At 43.8% G+C, this 22,901-nt stretch overlaps 1 protein-coding gene across 3 annotated transcripts in view; it reads left to right on the top strand.

The window, feature by feature from the left end:
- Window positions 1-22,901, top strand: part of CPLANE1 (ciliogenesis and planar polarity effector complex subunit 1) — a 113,318-nt gene that overhangs the window by 47,791 nt on the left and 42,626 nt on the right. For all 3 annotated transcript variants that reach the window (XM_066239964.1, XM_066239956.1, XM_066239948.1), the window contains exons 23-37: window positions 110-268; window positions 385-493; window positions 1,597-1,888; window positions 3,184-4,090; window positions 6,541-6,689; window positions 7,246-7,409; window positions 7,915-7,997; window positions 9,077-9,156; window positions 10,515-10,592; window positions 12,246-12,438; window positions 14,589-14,906; window positions 15,082-15,828; window positions 17,018-17,184; window positions 18,799-18,928; window positions 20,117-20,171. In XM_066239964.1, coding sequence (XP_066096061.1) covers window positions 110-268; window positions 385-493; window positions 1,597-1,888; window positions 3,184-4,090; window positions 6,541-6,689; window positions 7,246-7,409; window positions 7,915-7,997; window positions 9,077-9,156; window positions 10,515-10,592; window positions 12,246-12,438; window positions 14,589-14,906; window positions 15,082-15,828; window positions 17,018-17,184; window positions 18,799-18,928; window positions 20,117-20,171 — 3,631 coding nt within the window. The remainder of the gene's footprint in view (window positions 1-109; window positions 269-384; window positions 494-1,596; window positions 1,889-3,183; window positions 4,091-6,540; window positions 6,690-7,245; window positions 7,410-7,914; window positions 7,998-9,076; window positions 9,157-10,514; window positions 10,593-12,245; window positions 12,439-14,588; window positions 14,907-15,081; window positions 15,829-17,017; window positions 17,185-18,798; window positions 18,929-20,116; window positions 20,172-22,901) is intronic.

Below are 22,901 nucleotides of genomic sequence, written 5' to 3'. Positions count from 1 at the left end.
TGCTTGATAGATTTTACTGTTTGTAGCAAATTTTTTCTTTTGAATTTGTTATTCTGGTCTACCCATCCAAGGTGAAAAGGAAATGAGTTCTCTCACTGTCGTCTTGTAGGCACTCAAAGCGGAGTTTGATGCTTGCGTGGTGGAGCACGGCCTCAGCGCGGCGGACTGGGCCTGCCGCCTGCTGCCCTTCTCTCGCTTCTGGAACATCGAGGAGCTGGTCCAGGATCTGATTCTGAGCCTTCTCGGAGAACTGCCTCCAATCAGAAAGGTAATGCGACTGTAGGTGAAATGAACTCAATCAGAATCAAGACTTTAAAGGTGTTTTTTTTAATTGTAATTAAGAATGATGTTGCTCATCAAACTTACTTTTTAATTTTTTTAAAGGTAGCAGAGATTTTTGTGAAAGCATTTCCTAATCCTGAGGACATAAGGGTTCCTTTGAGAGAAAAATACCACTCTCTGCAGCAGAGGCTCAGGCACAGTGTCGTGAAAGGTATTGTCTGTCATTTCCTTGGTATCTGATAAAATTGCTGAGGGTGCTCATGCTGTTTTGGAAGCTTTGCTTTCTTGGTGCTCACTCATCGCCCTTTTCCTGAGGGACAGGTGTGAGAAGGCCCTGCTGTTTAGTAACTGTGACCACAGACAAGTTGCTCAGCCTCTCTGAGCCTCATTTCCTCGTTTGTAAAATGACTATAAATACCAGCTCCATGAATGTGTATTGAAAGAGGATTAAACAGGATACAATATATACAATATATAAAATGTGCATATAGTGCTTTGCATAATGTAGATATTATATTTAAAACGAATACTCTTTCTTTTATGCTTATTTATACTTCTGATTGTATCCTATACATTCAAGATGACCTTGCAGAAATTATTTTTTATTGTGGCAAAATATACATAATATAAAATTTACCATTTTAAGTGTATAGTTCAGTGGCATTAGATACCTGGACCAGATTGTGGCATTTTTAAAGAATTTAAACTACCCACATATTTAACACTACAATCTAGTATTTAAGTCGCTATATCCTGTGATTGCATATTATTGCATTAGTATATTTGTATTTGTGATTTATATTTTTAAAGACTTTTTGACATCCTCTAAAGTGTCTTGTTTATGGATTTAAAATGGTTAAAATTTTTTATAGGCAGCCTCAGAAAACTTGCGTTCTTATTGTTTCCCATTAGTCAAAGTCAGAAAGGAGTCCTTGTTTCCTTGGCTAAAATTATACTCATTTTCTCTTTTTCTCCACTCTGTGGGAATAGAAAAAAAAAATTAGGGTTTTTTTTTTACAATTATCCTTCTGATTATTGAAATGGTTAAATTGCTTTCTAAGTTTTCATTTTCCAGGGTACACTTTCTAATAGTCTGGGTCCTGTCCTCTTTGTTCTTTTGTGGACCTCCTCCAGCATCTGCAATTCTTCTTTATGGCTTTCAAATGAATGCTGATGAGAGCACAATCTGACAATGTGGAAATAAGCCTTAGTTGTCAGATTTTATGTCCCCAGCAGGGACCAGAATTGGATCCCCTGTGTCTTCAGTGGATGTATTTGAATGAACTGTAAAGCCTCTCGTTCTCGTCTTTCTAGATCCCCAGACGGAGGAAATGATGTCGGTCATCATGCATTCTATCCACAAGGTCAGGGTGAAAGCCCTAAAACGTGTGCAGAGAAATATCGGTTCTTTTGAGATGAATATATGGGAACCAGTCGAAGAGGAGAAACCAGCTGAGGTTCCAGGTTACGACAGGTTTTCCCTGGGGACTAGTTTGAGCAGGAGCACCCTCACAGACCTGGGGAACTCTCTGGTCCACAGTGATGCTGAGACCGTCTCCGAAGCTTTACCGGTCGAAAGAAAAAGCAGGACACATTTCTGTCAAAGGTACAGTTGAGATCTCTTAATGACAAGCATTCGACATTTTCATGCAGCTAATGAGCTGATTTCTAGTCCCAGCAACCTCACTGATTGCACTGTTAATGTGAATAAGTGGTGCCCTGCCTACCCACAAGGGTGTTAGGGGTGTAAAATGAGACAGTAGATTTGAAAATCCATTAAAAATATTATAGAGATATGAAATAATTGTGTCACCTGCAAGTATATAATCAAATGTGTAGATTAAATTCTAGAGTTCACAGAAGGACTTTTAGTTCTCTAGTCATCTTTAGACTTAAATAGTTTAGGATTATTGGGTTAGCTATTTTTTTTTATGTTTCCAGGAAAGGAAATTGCACATTCATTTCCGAAACTTGCCCATAAATTGTTGAGTGATTCTTGCTTATCATTTAAACCTCTGTTTCTCTGCTTTAAGCAGATGTTTTTCTTTGCTATATGGAATGTAATGTATCCTTCTCATGACTGAAAGACTATATAATCTACCATAATCTTGCTTAAGTAATTTTCTACTCCAAACAAACATATATTTAAGTCGTATTATAAATGGTGTGCTTATTTTACCAAAGGACTTCTGGGTTAGCACAGGGACACTCCGGAAGCTGCTTAGCGTGCCTTGTTAATAAGGAGAGACAGAGACATGGTGACTTCAGCCCAGGTGCCCAACTGGACCTTTTATTTCTCTCTGAGGGAGCTTGGGGTCTGTATTCTGCCACAAAGACCATGTTGAAAGAAAAAAGATTTAAAAATAATTATGGTTGGCAGTTAGGTGCCTGCCCAGCAGGTTTAACAGCAGTGAAAATTGTTTAGAACTTCCCACCTTGTGTGTGGTAAGGACCCCTGTGGGCAGTCTGGCTTGTTCGAGCACATTGTGTGGGCACGGAAAGGGGCAGAGGCTGGAGGGAAACAGGAAACCGCAGGCTAGCGTGTGCATAGGTGCCCAGGGATTTTTACTGTGTCTGTAGTCTGAACTATTAGAGGACTTTTCTTTTTTCCCAGAAAAACACTCATGTTTTTTAATAGGGAAATTTCTGTGCATACATTTTAATCTCCTTTAACGCCAATTGTCCCATTTGATATTAACGTGGTATTTTTTTTTTATTCAGAATGTCCCGCTCTAGCGAACACTTAGAAATCATTTAGTCCAAACCCCTCATTTGAAAGATAGGTAATCACGCATTGAAAAAAGATATGTGAGTTAATCAGATTGTATTGTCAGTTCTAAGGCAAATTCTAATGATTAAATGATCTTTAATTTTGGCTTCTCAAATTTCGGTTTGCTGTAGAAATGCTCCTCATCAGAAGCAATTAACACTGAGGGCTAAGTCCCATGATGAAAAGAAAATGGGCGACCAGGAAGAAAATGCTGAAAGAAAAGCAGCCGATGGAAAGTTACTGCAGAACACCCTCCCTGCAGTAGGCTCCTGGGAATTCGAGCGCGACGACGACGAGTATGTGAAGTTCCTGGATCTCTTCTTGAGTTACGTTCTCGAAAGAGACCTGCTTGGTGCCAAGGACCCTGGCATTCCGTTCCTGACCGGTTTTTCTGGACATCTTCGAGAACATGAGCTCAATCCCTTACTCTTTGATGTACATACAACGTTACAGCAACGTTGGGGCGAAACCGGGTCCCAGCCCGTGTTCAGGGCCGGCTCCTGCTTTGTCGCCGCTCCGGAGTCACCGGAGCCGGACAAGCCGGAGAGCCGCACGCTCTCTGTGATGGGGCCCGCTCACCCAGCGCTGGCACCTGCTCCGGAGAGCCCTGTGAACGAGGTTAACAGACAGGAAGGGAAGAGTGGGTTGTTTGGTTTAAAACAGAAGTCAATTTACAGAATACAAGGCGACAACAATACAGAGGAACCTTTCATCCAGAGATTGTCGAACCCAGTTCTGTGGGCTCCCAAGTCCAGTAAGAGGGGGTGCACATTCAAAGCAGTCCAGAGCGGTGACATGAACCCTCGGGAGGAGCCCCCGCCAGCCCTGGGGGACACGCTCGGCAGTCTGGGGAGGCTGCTGCGGTGGATGGTCAGGTGGTCAGAGTGCAGGCTGCCCTGTGACCGTCCCATGGACGCCTCCTGTGGGTACAGCCCCGTCCTTCGCGTGAGGACCTCTCCGGCGGCCATCCTTACCTCATTGTGGCTGTTGAAACAACCCTATTTTGCTACATATAAGACAAAAAATGCCACTCTTAAGGTAAGTACTTAAGTTATTTATTGCATACAAATGCGAATTCTCTCTTTAGATTTAAACAGTATATTCTTCCAACTATTGAAGGATCCCTAAGAAACAAAGTTAATGACAAAATGGATTATAATCTGAACCACCTAATTTTTTTTTCTTCAAGTGGTTCCTTTAATTCTTAAAAGTAATTAATTAGAGTAAAAGTACTTTCATAGAGGCTGTGTGGTTTTGAAGTTTTGCGTCCATTTATATAAAGTAATAAAAAAGAAGAAGATAATTTTAAGTGATATTACAAGATCTGTTTCTGGAGATTTCCCTTGTTCATCTGTTCAGAGCGTGCTGCTTGTTTCCTCATGTTCCGCGGCTCTGTGCCGGTTCCTGACTTGCGCTGGAACAGCGCCTCTCCCCGGCTGCGCGTCACGGTGCAGGATAGGAGACGCATTTATCAATCAACCTGGCGTGAGCTTTTGGTTGTGGTTGTCTATGCCTCTTCCTTTGTTCTCAGTGGCTCCAATAGTTGAGAGTATATCAAGAGCCCTCGGGGTCCCATGGGGTGGCACACATTTATCACCAGATGCAGCCTGATTGGAAGCCGGACCCTCAGGCAGCACATGTCAGTGTATGTAGTGAAGGCCCCTCGGTGGAGGACCTGGCAGATAGTGTCTGCCGCTCCTATGGACTGGCTCCGGGTGGGTATCCACAGAGGGATGCTCTGGCACCACTAAGAACTGCTTTTTGTTTTCTACAGTCCTGTGGGCCCATGAAGGCAGGCCCCACTGGCTGGCAGAGACAGGTGGTCTGGGAAGCCATACCTCAGTCAGCAGCTGCAGAACCTGGCTGCCAGATGTGGGTACTGGCTCCTTCCAGGGAGATGCTGGCCACTTGGAGAGGGCGAGAGGGGGAAGACAGGGGAGGTGTCCATCTGCACCCTTGGTCTGTCAGGAGGATCGGGGGCAGCCCCTAGGTGTGTGCTAAACTATCAGCCTGACCTTCAGGCGGCAGCTTTCAAAGTGTACAGGTGGGCTCCTTCCCGGGGCCCAGGACACACACCTGCTAAAAGTGCTTCTCCATTTCCCTATGGCCCTGTGGGTCTGGTGGATGCAAGCCTCGTTGACTTGCACAGATAGGTGTTTTGGAGTCCTTTTACCCAAGTGGGAGTCTTAAAAGTTGGGGTGCTAGCCTGACTGGGCAGTGGTGCAGTGGATAGAGCGTCGGACTGGGATGCGAAGGACCCAGGTTCGAGACCCCGAGATCGCCAGCTTGAGCACAGGCTCGTCTGGTTTGAGCAAGGGCTCGCTGGCTTGGACCCGGGGTCACTGGCTCAAGCAGGGAGTTGCTCAGTCTGCTGAAGACCCGTGGTCAGGGCACATATGAGAGAGCAATCAATGAGCAACTAGGGTGTCGCAATGCACAACAAAAAAGCTAATGATTGATGCTTCTCATCTCTCTGACTCTGTCTATCCCTCTCTCTGACTCTCTCTCTGTCTCTGAAAAAAAGAAAAGAAAAATAATAATAAAAGTTGGGGTGCTAAATGTGGGGCCCAAACCCTTTGTTCCTAGAGAGGAGCTGGGAGCAGGGCCCTGTGTCAGGGTGGGTGCATGGTGAGAGTCTGTTTCAGTGTGGGTGTTTTCTCACCCGCCTGGGGAATAGGACTCGGCTGGCGGCGTTCTGCGGCAGTCCCCGTGGTTGTAGTTGTACCTTAGTGTGTCCGTGGGGGGGGGGGTGCTCAGGAGCCTCTTGGTCACCCCCTCCTATTACTAAGTCTACATTTGTTCTGTTTTAAAGTACCCTCACACAAAAATAGTTTATTCTAAGATGAAGGATGTGAGAGTGTGTGGTTTATTTTTTTATGAGTTTTTTCTCTGCAGGGTTTTTTGGGGTCAGTTTCTGTTATCCTAAGGTGGTTTATAAGATACTGTGATACACTGCTCACAAAAATTAGGGGATATTTCATCGCTTCATATTGATTTTGATATATCCCCTAATTTTTGTGAGCAGTATATTTGTTGTCCCTGAAATTTATGTTTCTAGATGGAACATACCTGAATGTCTAAGAGATACAAGAGTTATATTCATTGTATTAGCTGTAGATGTTTTTGCCTACTGTGTCATTTTGAAATAGTTACTAAATGTCTATAATAGCAGAGAATCCTATGAAAGCAGCTTTGCATTTTTTATCACTAATGTTCTGTGTACTGAAAACATTGGTGTTATGTCTTACAAAATTGTAAGGCTGATTTCTTGTGAATACTACTTAGGTTTGTGTTAGACCAGCTGGAATAAAGACTTGATCATTGCTTCAGCAGCAGAGCTCTAGTTGTAGCTGTGCATTCTATGCTTGGCAATGGAATGAGACACTTAACCAGGAGAAGTTCTGTAGGTCGTGTTGACAATGTCAAGACATAATGAAAACTGTGGGGTTCAACAGTGAAATCTAAATGATACCAATGGCTTGTTTCAGGTGCAGGAGCATCCTCGCACCGGGTCTCACAGGGGACCTGGTGTCCAGAGTGACTGCAGGGCAGGTGCTGGCTGCTCAGTGGCCCCGGCCACTCCAGGCAGGACCGAGGAGACACAGGATCTCAGCGAATCCGTCCAGAGTATCATGAAGTAAGCTGCCGGTTACAGCCTTTCTTGCAGAGGGCAATGCCTTGTTTGATGATGTTTGGCTAAAAGGGAAGGACTAAAAACCCTGGAAAGTTAAAGGAATAAGCATTTCTTTGAACTAGAGACGCAGGGAGTGAGCACTGTCTGAAGTGTTTTAACAGTTCATTGCAGGTGATGTTTCTTCCCTGTTCGTCTAGCTTTTATCTTCTGAGAGAGGAGCTAATTCATCCTGAGAGATCCTTTTATTACTAATTAACCAATATAGTCACATACTGATTAATTGATAATATTAATTGATTCCCAGTGTCAGAGGAAGCCGAACCAATCCTTTCATCCATTTTTACATAGGAGGCAATGCTAGGAGTAATCTATTAAAGTCAATCATTAGACAACCTTTTATTGAGCTTCTGCTGTGGACCAGGCATTGTTAAAAAACAAAAGATTGCATAATTATAAAAACTAAATTTGTTCTTTTTTTGATAAACAGAATTGATTGAAATCAAGCTCTTTGTTTCCAAGAATGAGTCATAATTTTAGCTGCTTTATTTTTGTATAATAGAATGCCAACTGAAGCCAGAACTGAAATCAGAGAAACCAATGATGGGATTGTTGCTGTCGCTGATGAGACTGGAAAGGAATGTATAGAGAGTGATGAGGCTCCTTTGGGAGTAGAAACATTTACACAGGAGAAGGAAATGGATGCAAACCCATCAGACCATGAAGGTCAGTTCATTTGGCTACTCTTTTTGTTTGGCTCTCCTTATTAATTTGAAGTTGGTGAATAATCATCCATGGTAACTTATTTCGACTTATATCTAAATTAGTATGTGCATAATAGCCTAAAACCAAAAATTAAAACAATTCAATATTTATGCAATGTTGAGCATATTAACTCATAACCCGGATTGGAGTTATAGGCCTTTTGCTTTGTTTGTGTCATTGCTGTGGGTCTCTTTTCTCCTGGGAACTTTCTCTCAGCAGTCTTCCCTAAAACAGAGGCTCGGTGCTTTCTGTGGAGTTGTGCTCACGGGAGGCCCCTCGCAGCTTAGCTCAGGGTCACTGGGAGGAGTGGGACTATTGCCAGGTGTTTTTATAAAAATGTGTCTGTAAGGAGAGTGAAAAATCTCTCTGCCATTATATGTTTTCCTGTAATATTCCTGAACCATCTAAAAAGTAAAATGATTTTTATTTTCAAATGGTCCCCTTTCTCTTCCTTGTTTCCCTGCAGAAGATGCCAGGGAACCTGCTGGAAGGCTCAGAAGTCCCGGGACTGCCGTTTGCGCACGGGCATTGCCATGGCCTTTGGAAGACGTAAGTCAGTACGTGGTGGAGCCAGTTGTTTAAATTATACTTGTGGTTTTTTATTCAGTGCGTCCGACCAAGGCTGTTACCTCTTACAAGCACACTGTGGGCAGTAGGTTTAGCAGCATTTTTCTCTCACTGAGGTTCTGTTATTAGTAAGATGTCTTCTAATTTCTGGCCAGGGAATTTTCATTTCATCAGCTGTTGTAGCACATTAATATAACCAAGCGTGACAAAGGTGTTCTTGATTCAAAATGTATACAGCTGCCTGACCAGGCAGTGGCACAGTGGATAGAGCGTCGGACTGGGACGCAGAGGTTCCAAGTTCAAAACTCCAAGATCACCAGCTTGAGCGCTGGCTCATCTGGTTTGAGCAAGGCTTACCAGCTTGAGACCAAGGTCGCTGACTTGAGCAAGGGGTCACTTGGTCTGCTGTAGCCTTTTGGTCAAGGCACATATGAGAAAGCAATCAATGAGCAACTAACGAGACTAAGGTACCGCAACAAAGAATTGATGCTTCTCATCTTTCTCCCTTCCTCTCTATGTCCTTATCTGTCCCTCTCTCTTTCTCTCTATCCCTGTCACACAAAAAAACCCCACAAAAAATAAAAATAAAATAAAAACAAAATATATACGTCAGCTGTGCGTGCACAGCTGTGTGTGCAGTGTTTGCACATATGTGCACTTTTATGTGCTGTGTTTTTTCAAAACTGTGTACACTGGGTTTCCAGGTGGAATGCAGACATTTCTAATTACTGAAACAATCCCTTTAAAAAGGATAGTTTTTCCTGCATTATTGTTGTTCTCACAATGTGCTTACTTACGCTGTTATGGCTGTATGTAAATGTATTTGTCAACACATCATACATGAATACACTCAGTGGCCCGGGGTGGTGGACAGAAGCAGTTCACACAGTTCAGAGATCTGGTCAGAGTAGGACCGGGCCTGCCTTGTAATGTTTTGCTTTCTCACTTGCTTTGAAACTGCTATCACTCTGGGTAAGTGGCTGATGTGAAACTCAGATACCTAAGACATAATACCTATTTGTTTTCCCTCTTTTCTTTCCGGACACTGTTCATTTTAACAGCATTCCACAGGAGAGGTTCAGGGGCCAGGGGCAGAACCAGCGGAGGCGCATATGGAGGAAAAAGCCCCTGAACAGAACGGGTAAGGGGGAAAGTGCGGGCTGACTGACTGCCTCTCCACCCTCGTGAGCAGCCTTGGCTCTCAGGGCTCACCTGGAGTTCACTTGGTGAAGAGATTGTTCTTTAACATAATACATATTTTATGGTGATACTGTTTTCCTAGTGAATTTGTAACTTCAGATTATAGCAACAGTAAATGATGCTTTTTACTAAAAGTTATACATCCAGTCTCAGTACATGTATCTGACATTGGTTATGTCCAGCATGCCTCTTGCTCTCTCATCCCTCTCAGCCTCGTCAAAGTAACATCCAGCCCCAAGGAGACCGGGGTTTATTCAGCCGCTCGTTAGGGACCCACCTTCCATGCTGATTCTGTTTTTATTGGATCAGATAAAGAGCGATTATGAATCATCCAGTGTGTATAAAACTGTACACTGTTGTGGTGTGATTGTGGCACACTCTTCACAAAGCTGTGACGTGCATACACTCTGCTGCCTGGCTCATTACTGTTTGAAGAGAGTGGAGTTTTTGAAATTTTAGAATTACTGACCATGAGAGAGGCAACATAATTAGATTTTCTTTCTCTTCTCAATATACAAATCTTGTTCAGTTCTTCTGTAGATAGTTAACAAAAAGAATATACCATATTTCCCCATGTATAAGATGCTCCCATGTATAAGACGCACCTTAATTTGGGGGCCCAAAATTTGAAAAAAAGTATTACATAAAGTTATTGAACTCCAGTTTTATTCATTATAAAATTCATACAACTTCTCATCACTGTCAAAACTCCCATCCATCAGCTTGTCCTCAGCTGTGTCTGAGGACGAATCACTGTCTTCATGTAGTGCCTTGTCCTCGGTTCCATCCATGGCATTTTAAATGCCACAGCCACTGAATAAGACACACCCAGATTTTAGACCCCAAATTTTTCAAAAAAGGGTGCATCTTACACATGGGGGAACACAGTAATGCTATGTGCTTTTACAAGTAACATAGATATTTCTATTAATAAAAACACTAGTCTTTGCAGTTTTGGACCTGAGGACGAGCTCCTGCCTCTTCCATGGGTGAAGTCTGAGGTCCTAGCTCCGCTCCCTTCTCTGGCCTCATTTGAGATTTCGTTATTTCTGTCGCTGAGCAGCTGACAGCATCCAAGTCATTTTATGTTAAGCCATCCAGACATTTTCTTTGCTTCTGTTTAACTGTTACTAATTGCTATGGAAACAAATGTAAACAGATTGTAATTATGAGCTAAACATCACAGAGATTTATTAGAGGATGTGTAGACTCTTCTATGGCCAGGCATTAAATCACCTGTACCTGAAATAATGTGAAGAATATCTTGGTTCCTAATCGACTGTTAATCTTTAATTATAGTATGATCAAGGCCCTTTCAAATCCTGAACTCACCGTTCCTCATTCATTTCGTGTAGACCCAAGTCCAGAAATTTCTAGGTAAGATTTTTTGTATACTGTACCATTTCATCCCATTTTATAAGATGAGAGAATGAAATGATGCCTACTGTACCATTTTGAAATGATTACTAAGCGTTTTCACCATAAACTAAGAAAATAAAGTGAAAGCAACCTGCAGCCTTGAAAAGGCAACACAGGTACACATCTCTGACGCCTTTAAGTTTGTTATGAATAGTTTCCTCTTGCCAGTTTGTTTGAAAGACATACAGGAACTATTTTAGCAAAGTCTTTTCTGAAAAAACTAGTGGCTATATAATTGAAAGAGGATGTTGGTGCTCCTTGTCAGCCTCTAACAGATTTCTAATGAGACATAAAATGCTTTTAATTCCCATAGAACAGATTCGTCCAATCCTGTCTCTGAATTTCCCTAACAGAGGTTGAGCAGAGTGTTTAGTGTGTGACGTCTTGTTGGAAAAGGAGGCTTTATAGAGCAGCTTGACTTTAGAAAAATTCTCCACAATTAGAATTCACCCTTGCTACTTGTTGAAGGCAAAGGCTGACCAAGGTGTCTTAAAACAGGCAAGCCACAATGCCTTTCTCATGGCTTTGCCAGATGAAGTTTTGTTACTGAGTATGTTAGATGCTTGAGAAAAGGCAAACGTTGCTGAAAGGAAATGAGAGGACCCCCAAATAACCCTAAATGTAATTTAATATGTTCTTTTCTTTTTAGAGACAGTGACCACATTATTAGGAAAAGATAATGCCAGCTCCCTTATTTAGTTTATGAAATTGATTTGCTTAGAAAACACTGAGTACCTGCTATGTTTAAGGAATCATCCCCAAATAATCATTTTACTTACAAAATTAAGAAAACATACTTTAATCTTATTTTGTTGATTAGGATTTAATTATAACTATAAACTCTGTAATTTGGGGGGAAATGTTCACCATACTGTTATTTTGTATTAAATGATGATTGAAGGGAGTTTGCTGTACCTATCTTAGAATTAAACATTTTTTTAAACCCATACCTTCCCTCTATTCTCAAGTCCATCTGGGTCATTAAATTTAGTCATAAAAATATATTCTTGCCTGACCTTTGGTGGCGCAGTGGATAAAGCGTCGACCTGGAATGCTGAGGTCGCCGGTTCAAAACCCTGGGCTTGCCTGGTCAGGGCACATATGGGAGTTGATGCTTCCTGCTCCTCCCCCTGTTCTCTCTCTATCTCTTCCCCTCTCTCTCTCTCTAATAAAAAAGAATAAAAAAATCTAAAAAAGTAAATAAATAAAAAATTAAAAAAAAAAAAAATAAAAAAAATATATTCTTGAACCAAATCACGCAGTCTACAGAACTAATTAGAATGATTATACAGGTTTTAAACCAAGGTGCCTTGAGGAACCAGGAGAGTAGAATATGTGTGTGGACCATTCTGGGTTGTGAGACGGGACACATACACTTCCTAGTGAATGCACATGGATGAGTGACACGCAGATGACAGATGTGTCTCTGGTGGGTGACAGATGTGAGGGGGACAGAGACATGGGCTTTAGGCTTTAAATTTCCTAAACACTTCCAGAAAGTCTGTAAAGTAGAGGAAAAAAGTAGGATCAAAATATTTAGATCACAGACATTTAATTTGCGTTTTTATTGATTCATGTGTGACTTTTTTATTTCTGTGCTTCCACCTGCAGTGCACAGGTCTCTGTATTTATAGAGAAATCGTCCTCAGCTCCCCCTTTGTTGTCGAATGGAGTCCATGCTGCGTCCCAGACGCCTGTGCCCACGCCACCAGCGCCAACAAACAGTGCCGCTGGGGCTCCACCACCAGACCCTTCCCGCTCTGTGAGTCAGATTCTCCAAGATGAAATGTTTAAATTAGTTCAGGTAAGCGCATCTCCTTATAAATATGCCAGTCTACACATGATATATACGTAAGGCTTTTAAATCCGAGCAGACTCCCAGAAACGGACAAGTTGAAATACAAGTGCCCGGCTCTGTTTGGGCTCTCCCTTTGTTTCTTGTTTCGGTGGTTCAGAGCTGCAGGGGAGGGCCTGGCAGGCTCCCACAACGACTTCTCTGCACTGAGCCTTTGACACACAGAGGTGCGCGCAGAGGTGAGGGGCAGACCAGGTCGCAGGCTCCCAGAGTTTATTTCTGACACAGCCTGTCACCTCGCAGTTCTTATCTGCAGACCAGACTGTGGCCTGTTTCTTGAAGTCGCCAGCTGCCTTTAGAAGTATTTTGCCCTTTTTTTTTTTTTTTTTTTCATTTTTTCTGAAGCTGGAAATGGGGAGAGACAGTCAGACAGACTCCCGCATGCGCCCGACCGGGATCCACCCGGCACGCCCACCAGGGGCGACGCTCTGCCCACCAGGGGGCGATAATCTGCCCATCCTGGGCGTCGCCTTGCCGCGACCAGAGCCACTCTAGCGCCTGGGGCAGAGGCCACAGAGCCATCCCCAGCGCCCGGGCCATCTTTGCTCCAATGGAGCCTTGGCTGCGGGAGGGGAAGAGAGAGACAGAGAGGAAAGCGCGGCGGAGGGGTGGAGAAGCAAATGGGCGCTTCTCCTGTGTGCCCTGGCCGGGAATCGAACCCGGGTCCTCCGCACGCTAGGCCGACGCTCTACCGCTGAGCCAACCGGCCAGGGCTATTTTGCCCTTTGATTACATCTTGTCACCTGGTTATTTTTTGTCTCTGTTTACCAAAATTTTTAAATTATTTTCTTTTCCTGTTTTGTACCTTAAACATCTATTTCCCTGAAATCTAATTGAATCTACTTGTGGTGTAATACACCATTTCTATATCGGTGTTTGTTGATTTCTCTGCACTTACAGGCCCTGGTGAGAATGCTTTTCCCACACGCTCCTCTGCCCATGAAACTCACTGCATCTTTCTCCTCCCATCCTTGTCCTTTTCATAACGTTGCCTGTTCTAACGGCATCAGCTCTTGGAAGCATTTGTCAAACTTGGTGTTTGGATTAGGTAGGAACCTTGTTGGTCACGGCCTGTGTGTTTAACAAATTCTCCGAACAATTTGGGTGCACACACAGGATTGGAATCGCTGCCTCAGAGAGCCGCTGATGGCCCTCCACCATGCCAAGGGCTCAGGTGGTGCCCTCCTGAGGCCTGCACCCATGTGCCAGCACCGTCACCGGCTGTTGCTGCTCTGTAGCCAAGCTGAGCTGGAGTCCTAGACCTTCATACTTCCATAGTCTTATATGTGCATTTTCTAGGTATTGTTTTAATACTGTGTTTTTTCAAGTATTGTTTTAATACTGTAGTTTCCTGTTTAAATTTCAGATACAGATGTGTATACTATTTGCTATCTTGTTTTAAAAATACAAAAGTGAAATACAAAAAATCAGTACTAGTTATCTTTAAGGACAGGATTATGAATGATTTTTACATTTTTCTGGGTTTTTCCTGTAATAAGCTTGCATTTCTTCTATAATCGAAGGGGACCAACGTGTTTTTAACCTGCAGTGTTTCTCTGTTGGTTTGTTTTATGAAGTGTAGATTCTTCTGTTGGGCTTGAAAGACCCACAACTCGCTTTTCCCTTCCGTCTTTTTCCCACCAGACTCTCACAGGTCCTTTGGTTCTCACAGTGTGGTCCCTGGACCAGTACCGTGAACATCACTGAGATGTTAGAAATGCAAGTCCAGGCCCCCATCCCAGGCCTGCTGGGCAGTGCACCTGTCTTCTCGTCGTAGCTGCGGTCCATCACGCCGGCGTGCGAGGGTGGTTCCCAAGCTTGTTTGCACATTGAAATCACCTGGTCATCTTCTCTTTAAAATTTTTTATAACTTACTTCAATAATCAGCATTTGGGGTCGAAGTGAATCTTCATTTTCATTCTTTTTTTCCCTCTTTTAAAGCAATCTCCCTCAACTGTGCTTCCTGCTCAGCACTCCTGGGTCTCACAGAGACTAGGCAGAGTGGTGACTGTTGTGGAATGCTTGGCCGGTTGGTGTTGATTCTTTAGAGGGGTTTTTTTTCAGTATATTTTCAGATGTTGCTTTAATTTTCATTGCAGCTGCAACAGATCAACTTCCTGAGTCTAATGCAAATAATAGGGCCATCCCTCGCCAACCTCCTGAACGCACAGCAGCTAGTCCAGCAGTGTCCGCCCGCATGCTCTGTGGGAAGCCCGGTGTCCATCCTGGCAGGAGGGAGTGGTGGTGTGGGAGACGTCACTAGAAATGCAAAGGAGAAACTGGACACTAGACCAAAGTCTGCGGGAGAGCCCCTGGGAGAGCCCATGAGAGAGCCTGGCAAGGGGGCCCCAGCCCGCCCCCCAGCCCGCCCCGAAGCGATGGGGCCGTCGGGTCAGAGCAGTGATGAAACTGGTCAGGTAACTCATTCTAAGTACCATTCAAGCTGTCCTAGTGGTTCAGTTGTTTTCCTTTTGTTATTTGAGTAACATTTTGGACAGTTATTACACCCTCCAAAACATATTAAACATCATTTATAAAATAAGGAGTTTCTAATATGTTCTCAATTTTCATAGTAGCATTTTTCCCTTCCAGACTGTTCCACGTGGGAGTATTTGTCAGTTAGGAGTCCAGCCTGAGAATGGCGGGCTACCCACGGCATGTGGAAGCCAACCGGCCACGTCGCTGTCCCCGGACCCTGCCGGACGCGCCCACCCCCAGCCGGGGTGCACACCGTCTGCTGGGCTGGAGATCCTCAGGTTCCCTCCTGCTGCAGAGACCTTTACCCTGCTTCCGCTGCAGCCTAAGCACGGGCTTCAGCCCCTTTCCTTCCACGCAGAGAGAGCTCCGCAGGTACCCTTCGGGGCTGTGCCACGGCCGAGGGAGGCCTGGGGGTCATCTGGCCCCTTCCAGCCTCCCTTGCCCCAGAGAGCAGTGCCCACCGCCTCAGCAGTCTGTCCCAGTCGGAGCCAGCAGAGCACTGGAGCCGCGCAGAAGGCCACTGAGCGGGAGCGGGGGGCGGAAGCCTTGCTTACAGGAGTCCCCACGCTTGTCACCTGGAATCAGCATGTTGTACAAGAGAACTTGATGCCTCAACAGGACTCTTCATTGTTTATGAAACCGGCACAAGTATTTGGAATTAAGCCACAGCCCGGTGAGATAGCTCCTCAGAATCCCTTTGGATTTCCGTTGTTGCACCTGCCACCCACACCTTCTTACACATTTCCGTCGGTCCCGAGAGCCTCAGTTCCAGTTCCCCTCATCCCCGCCAGAACTGCAGCAGAAGAGAGAAAGCACCAAGGACTACCGCTGTTTCATTTTTGTCTGTCCCAGGAAAATACGGTAATTGTTTTTGCGGCAAACCGTCCTGTCATATGCAAAGGCACAGTCCTGGTCATATGATAAACACTGAGCACTCGGTCACAAGCTTTTACACATTTCTTTTGTAAAAGTAATGCTTCTGTTATTGGCAGGAACTCAAACATGCAGCTTAAAGTAATAATTGGGTCCTTTAACGGTTTTAGGTCTGTCTTGTACATCAGTACTGGAATTTACTGAACTCTTTTCACGCACATTTCTTCTACTTGCAGAAGAAATAAGTAGTAAAAGAAAATGACCAGTGTTTTTGTTGGTACACGCGCTTGTGTCTGTGTGTGTGTGTGTGTGTGTGTGTGTCTAGAAAGAGAGTGAGAGAGAGCACTGTTTGAGGTCCCTAGCAATTGCGATGTGATTGTCTTTAAATCTGCTACAGGTTAAAATTGTTCAATAGACCCAGGTCTAGAAATAGTTGAGCATATAAAAAGAATGGTGTCTTTTAAAAGTACTTAAAACATAAAGGTTGAATCTTAATAAACCACCAAAACCTCCACTTTATGACATTCAAATTGTTTGGGTTCTAGTTTCCTAAGTTGATAGTACCATCATAGGACAGTAATTGAATAATTTGCTCTCTGATGCACTTTTAAGATTTGAAGATAATACTGGGTCATTTCCTTAGAAAAAGTACTTACCATGCCTTCTTTTCTTCTGCACATATTATGAACAGAAAAGAAAGGATTAAAGGAGTAGAAAAACAAATTTTGAGGAGGATTTAAGGAAATTTTTTTTATTAGAATAGTATCATGAGTCCCCAAGTTGCAGTCCGCATCATACTGCTACTCTGTTCCATGCACAATCTCCAGCCTCCCGCATCCTCCCTGTTCCAAAAAATTTTAAACCAAATACTAGATGTATACTTTTATTTATAAGAAGGGAGATTTTTTTTTAATCCAGAAAAGAAATTAAGCAGATGAAGACTTCTAGCTTAATTTTTGAAATAGGACAACCCAGTTGAAATTTTCAGCATTCCAAAATCATTTATTCTTTAAGGTCAGGCTATTCACCTTACCGGTCCCAATCAATTTGTTACCTTTTGGCATGTTTTATCTCTTAGACATCTTAGTTTAATTTAAACAATTGTTTTTCTCAAATCTTTAACATACTGCCTAGTCGAGGTATGGAATTTTAAGTTTGTATGCTTTATTTCTTATAGTACAAAACCCCACGACTTATTCCAGTTGAAAAGATTGCGTTTAAACAAAGCCAACAGAAACCGACACCTAATGATTTATTTGAACGAGGTGACTCGGGACACTGTCTGCATAGACAGGGCAAAACAAGGCCTTCGGAAGCAAGACAAGGAAAGGACAGCAAGCAACGGTGAGTGTTAAGTGAAATTTAATTTGAGATGATCATACTTGCAAGTTTTTTACAGTAATATAGTTACAAAATGGAAGTCAACTGGTTCAACCTCCTGCCCAAACACAACCGCATATCCGGTTTCCTCATCATGCGTCATGCATTTGAGCACGTCTTGTGATGAGGAAAATTCCTGTGTTGTGAGAGACAAATACTACTATTTTTTCCAGCATATTAAGAAATTTTTTCTGACACTCATAGGCTGGAGGATTCTTTTCCACGTTTCTGTAACAGGATGAGCAGTCGTTATCTCTGGCAGCACGAACGTGTGTTGTCTCCTGCACTAGTCCGTGTACCCTCTGATACTCCTACCGGATGTTCATGGTTACTTCTCTTACTTAGGAAGAAGGGGTACGGGATGTGAATTGTGTCAGGGCACTAAGAAATGTGCACGGAAGAAGGGAGGCTGTGACTTAGGATGAAGAGCATTTATAGTGTTTTACTCATAATGGAGGTTCAGTACGTAGTAGATTACCGAGTCTAGAAAATACTTATCAGACCCAAAAATTCTATTATCAGGGTCCTCTTTCCAGAAGTGGTCCCTTCCTTCCATCCTTTCCAGGTATCCCCCCTTTACAGTAAGTCTTCTTTTTAAGTCTCTGGGCTTTCCTCCCCTACCCGCCCCCCACCCTGCCCTGCTGGCATTTTGCTGAGGTGACTAAGTGTGCTGAACTTTTTCAAATAGGTGATTGAGGTTTCCAATTGGGGTCTGTGGCCAGCCTAGAATCTGCAGGAAAGGGAGTTTGAAAATTACCTGCAGGGTGTAAGTCTAACCTGAGATTCCAGAGGCTTCCACAGAAAAGTCAGAGCAGTAGTGGAGGAGCTGGAAATAACTTCCACATGTCCCTGACTTTGCTTATCTTTGCTCCTGTTGTGGCAGAATATCTTGCTAATTTAATGCCATTGAAAATAATTTTTTTTTTTTTACAGAGACAGAGTGTGAGTCAGAGAGAGGAACAGATAGGGACAGACAGACAGGAACGGAGAGAGATGAGAAGCATCAATCATCAGTTTTTCGTTGCGACACCTTAGTTGTTCATTGATTGTATTCTCATATGTGCCTTGACCATGGGGCTACAGCAGAGTGAGTGACCCCTTGCTCAAGCCTGTGATCTTGGGTTCAAGCTGGCGAGCTTTGCTCAAACCAGATGAGCCCTCGCTCAAACTGTCGACCTTGGGGTCTCGAACCTGGGTCCTCTGCATCCCAGTCCGATGTTCTATCCACTGCGCCACCACCTGGTCAGGCTGAAAATAATTTAGTGACTCAATTCTCTTTATTTAAAATTTTTTCTTAATTTGTATTGATTTTAGAGAGAGAGGAAAGAGGGGGAGGAGAGAGAGAATCCTCAATTTGTTGTTCCACTTATTTATGCTTTCACTGGTTGATTCCTGTATGTGTCCTGACTGGGGATCGAACCCGCAACCTTGGCACATTGGGACAACACTCTACCCAGCTGAGCTACCTGGCCAGGGCTTGACATAATTTTCATAACTGTCTCCTTACAAAGCATGACACAAATGAAAACCGGGTATTACTAAAATAATAAAAATGCGTGACACTCTTGTTCTTCACAGGCAGAGGCGACGAGCCATGAGAGAGCTGCAAGGTCGAAGGTCAGAGGAACTGGGAGATCCGAGTGTGACTTTCCAACCCGAGGGCGCCACCATTAATGACAACGATGCAGAAACGGTGATGAAACCCAAGGTACATAAAGCCCCGACTATAGCTTCTTCCCTGGTCTGCACGAACTCCGAGGTTGGAATGTCTTTGGGGTCTGTCTCGTCTCCTGCCTGCTGGGACCTTCTGGTTGTGCCAGGAGCCTCTTCCATAATTAAGTACAGAACTGGTGCTGTGTCCCTCCGGGGAGCAGTAGACACCAGTGAAGTGCAGAGCATCTGCCTATGTGACTTATATTTGAAATCACTCTGCTTTTTTTTTTTTATGTCTTTTGTGTGTGTGTGTGGCAGAGACAGAGAGAGTTGGAAAGAGGGACAGATAGGGACAGACAGACAGGAAGGGAGAGAGATGAGAAGCACCAATTCTTCGTTGTGGTTCCTTAGTTGTCCATTGATTGCTTTCTCATATGTGCCTTGATGGGGGGGGGGGCTGCAGCAGACCGAGTGACCTCTTGCTCGAGCCAGCGACCTTAGGCTCAAGCTGGTGAGCTTTGCTCAAACCAGATGAGCCTGCGCTCAAGCTGGCAACTTCGGGGTCTCGAACCTGGGTTCTCCTCATCCCAGTCCAACGCTCTATCCACTGCGCCACCGCCTGGTCAGGCTATATGATGTCTTAATGCACATTATGTGATTTGGGTTTCTCCTTTGTCAGTTTTACTTACCTCTTTTAGGTCCCTCTAACATGTCCCCACTACGGGTTTATTATGTAAAGTATATTTTAAATCAGATCTTTTCAAACACTCCTTCTAAATCGGATGACTCTGTTTACCTATTTTTGCAACAACAGATCAAGTAAACTGAAATGGTTTTGTTCTCATGAATTTTGAAAAGGCACACATTGTCATGACATCCTCAAGTCAAGTCTGGAGGCTTAGTCGAGTCCATGAATAGTTTCGATCTGACGGGGGTACAGGTACTAGCTGAGTGTTAAGACTACTCTGCAGGCGAGAACTGCAGTCATAATAATTGCATTGATAGTGCTCTTTTTTTATTGTTTGACTTGTGACTTTTGCAAACTCTTTTGTAGAGTTACTTTGTTAGCGTACATAATTTGATAGAGTAAATAAATATTTCTTCAGTTAGGGGAATTGGATCTTTTCCTAAAAATTAGCAGTTTTAATAGTTACTGTATATAAAAAATAGTTACTATATATATATTCAGAGTAATAAATGTCATTGAATTACTCATAAATTGATCATTTGTGGATTTGTTTAGGAGCAGCAAGAACATGGCAGTTCCCAGCCTTTGGATGACTTTGAAATTCCTTTTGGTACGTATATACACAACTGTGTCTAAGTTCAGGTTAAAGTCAGCTTCCCTAGATACCTAAAAATATGTATATGAAAATGAGACTACTGGCCCTGGCTGGTTGGCTCAGTGATAGAACGTCGGCCTGGAGTACAGGAGTCCCAGGTTCGATTCCCGGCCAGGGCACACAGGAGAAGCGCCCATCTGCTTCTCTACCCCTCCCCCTCTCCTTCCTCTCTGTCTCTCTCTTCCTCTCCTGCAGCCAAGGCTTCATTGGAGCAAAGATGGCCCAGGCGCTGAGGATGGCTCTGTGGCCTCTGTCTCAGGCGCTAGAATGGCTCTGGATGCAACAGAGCAACGCCCCAGAGGGGCAGAGCATTGCCCCCTGGTGGGCATTCCGGGTGGATCCCGGTCGGGCGCATGCGGGAGTCTGTCTGACTGCCTCCCCGTTTCCAGCTTCAGAAAAATGCAAAAAAACCAAAAACCAAAAACCAAAAAAACGAGACTACATTATTACTATAAATGTACATTAATTACCCTTGACAAGATGGGGTGTGTGTGTGTGTGTGTGCGTGCGATGATGTGATATAGAGCACTCCTTGACAGACTCTGGCCCACAGGCCAGATCCAGACCATGCCTGTTTTTGTAAGTCAAGTTTTATTGAAGCACAGCTCTGCCCTTATAACTCGTTGTCTGTGGCAGCCTTCACACTGCAGCAGGGTTCAGCTGTTGCACAAAGGTACCGTATGGCTCACAAAGTCTCAAGTACTCAATGTCTGGTCCTTTACAGAACAAATTCGCCAACTGCTCCAGTAGAGCCGTGCAATTTATTAGAATCTCACATAAGGTACCAATATATAATATAAGGCCTAAAAGGAAATGATGGGGGAACATGCCTAGGGCTGAATTTATCATAGAAAAGAGGTGCACATTAAAGTACAGGAATCAGTTCAGAAAAGAGAACTTGCTTTTATAGATAGTAAATTATTTTCTTTCTTCAGTTGGTCTGTTTATTTCTTGCCACTGAATATGTGTATTCGCCAAGACTTTCTGCTCAGTGATTCTCATACACACACACACAAACCTTCCTGTACGTGACCTTGGGCTTAAGCCAGCAACCTTGGACTTCAAGCCAGTTACCATGGGGTCATGTCTATGATCCTACGCTCAAGCTGGCGACCTCGGGGTTTTGAACCTGGGTCTTCAGCATTTCAGGTCGACGCTCTACCCACTATTCCATCACCGACCAGGCCCCTTTCACTCTTAATAATACATTTTTGCTTCTTTAAGGTAACCCGTGTTCATTGGAGAAAACTTAGAAAATACAAATAGAGAATTAGAAGAATATTAAAAGCTCCCATAATCTTCCATTCTAGCGATAACCAGTGTTATATTCTTTTAGGCTTTATCTTCTGAATACCCCTACTCAAATATATCTGCAAATACTATACATACATGCATATATGTGGACATATATAGAGATATATATATATGTATATGTTTGTATATGTCACATGCTAACTGCACCACTGGACGCCTATGTAAAAAGAATACCTTTTGTACTTGTTTATTATTTACTTGTTTCCACATACTGGAATTTGGGCAGATGTCTTCCATGTCACTGGGTTTCCTACAGTATTTTTAATGACTGCACAGTACTCCAGTGAGTGTGTAATATGTCATACCAATCGACAATAAATTCTGCAATTCTCTGACACTAACTGGGTGTCATAATTAAATTAAATTCTAACACTAATAACCTAGAGTGAACCCAGACCCCAGAGGTTAAGGGCTCAGTGCTAAGACTTCCTATGTCTGAGGCTAGCTGTAAATGGGGTCCCCAGACACCAGTATTGCTGTCCAGTCAACTGCAAACAATTGCAAATTTGGGGGTTCCCATGACTACCCCTTCCAGATTTGTTAATTTGCTAGAACAACTCTAGAACTCAGGAAAGTGCTTTACTTATGATTACAGTTTTATTCTAAAGTCTGCAACTCAGGAAGAGCCAAATGGAAGAGATGCCCAGGGCGAGGTGTGGGGGCCGAGGCGGAGCGCTCACCTGCCCAGAGCCTCCCTTAGACTTGCTTCAGGATTTTTAGTTTCATTGCGGAGGCGTGATCGATACAGCCTCAGCCACTGGTGATTGAACTCCACCTCCAGCCACTGTCCCTGCTCATCACGAATACTGACAGACACTCCTCTGACACCCAGGAAATTTGAAGGGTTTGAGGAACTCTGTGTTTGGTTGGAACCAAGAACCACAAGCACATACATATTTTTTATTCTATCACAGCGTACCATGATTGATACTTTTATGAGTCTCCCTGGGTGATCTCCCAGGAAAACGCACATTAAACACAAAGTTTCCTAACAGACTTTGGACTTTTAGTCTGCTTCCTGCTGACCTTTTCTGTCTGGATGGGAATTAACTCACGTACAGCACATGTGGTCTGAATTCCAGCCCCCACACCAGCTGGCTTGTTCTCCTTTGTTCTCTGTCTTTGTTTGGCTCGCTACCAACTCAACCCCAAAACGTACATCACTCTGAACCCTGCCTTCCCCACTCCCCTCATTGGTTACCCACCAGCTCTCACCTGCTTTCCGGTTCTTGGTGATCTGGCTTCTCCCCTCCTCTCTGCTCCTCAGCACCGCGAGGTGTACACACTGCCGCAGCCATTCAGCCCCCCATGGCCACTTCCATTTTATCCACTTTACTCTGCCCTGCCTGCTGGCCGAGGGCTTTTTCTAGA

This window comes from Saccopteryx bilineata, chromosome 1 (genome assembly GCF_036850765.1).
Source record: "Saccopteryx bilineata isolate mSacBil1 chromosome 1, mSacBil1_pri_phased_curated, whole genome shotgun sequence".
Lineage (NCBI taxonomy): Eukaryota > Metazoa > Chordata > Mammalia > Chiroptera > Emballonuridae > Saccopteryx > Saccopteryx bilineata.
The sequence above is the reverse complement of the archived record's forward strand: the minus strand, read 5'-3'. Positions and strand labels throughout refer to the sequence as shown.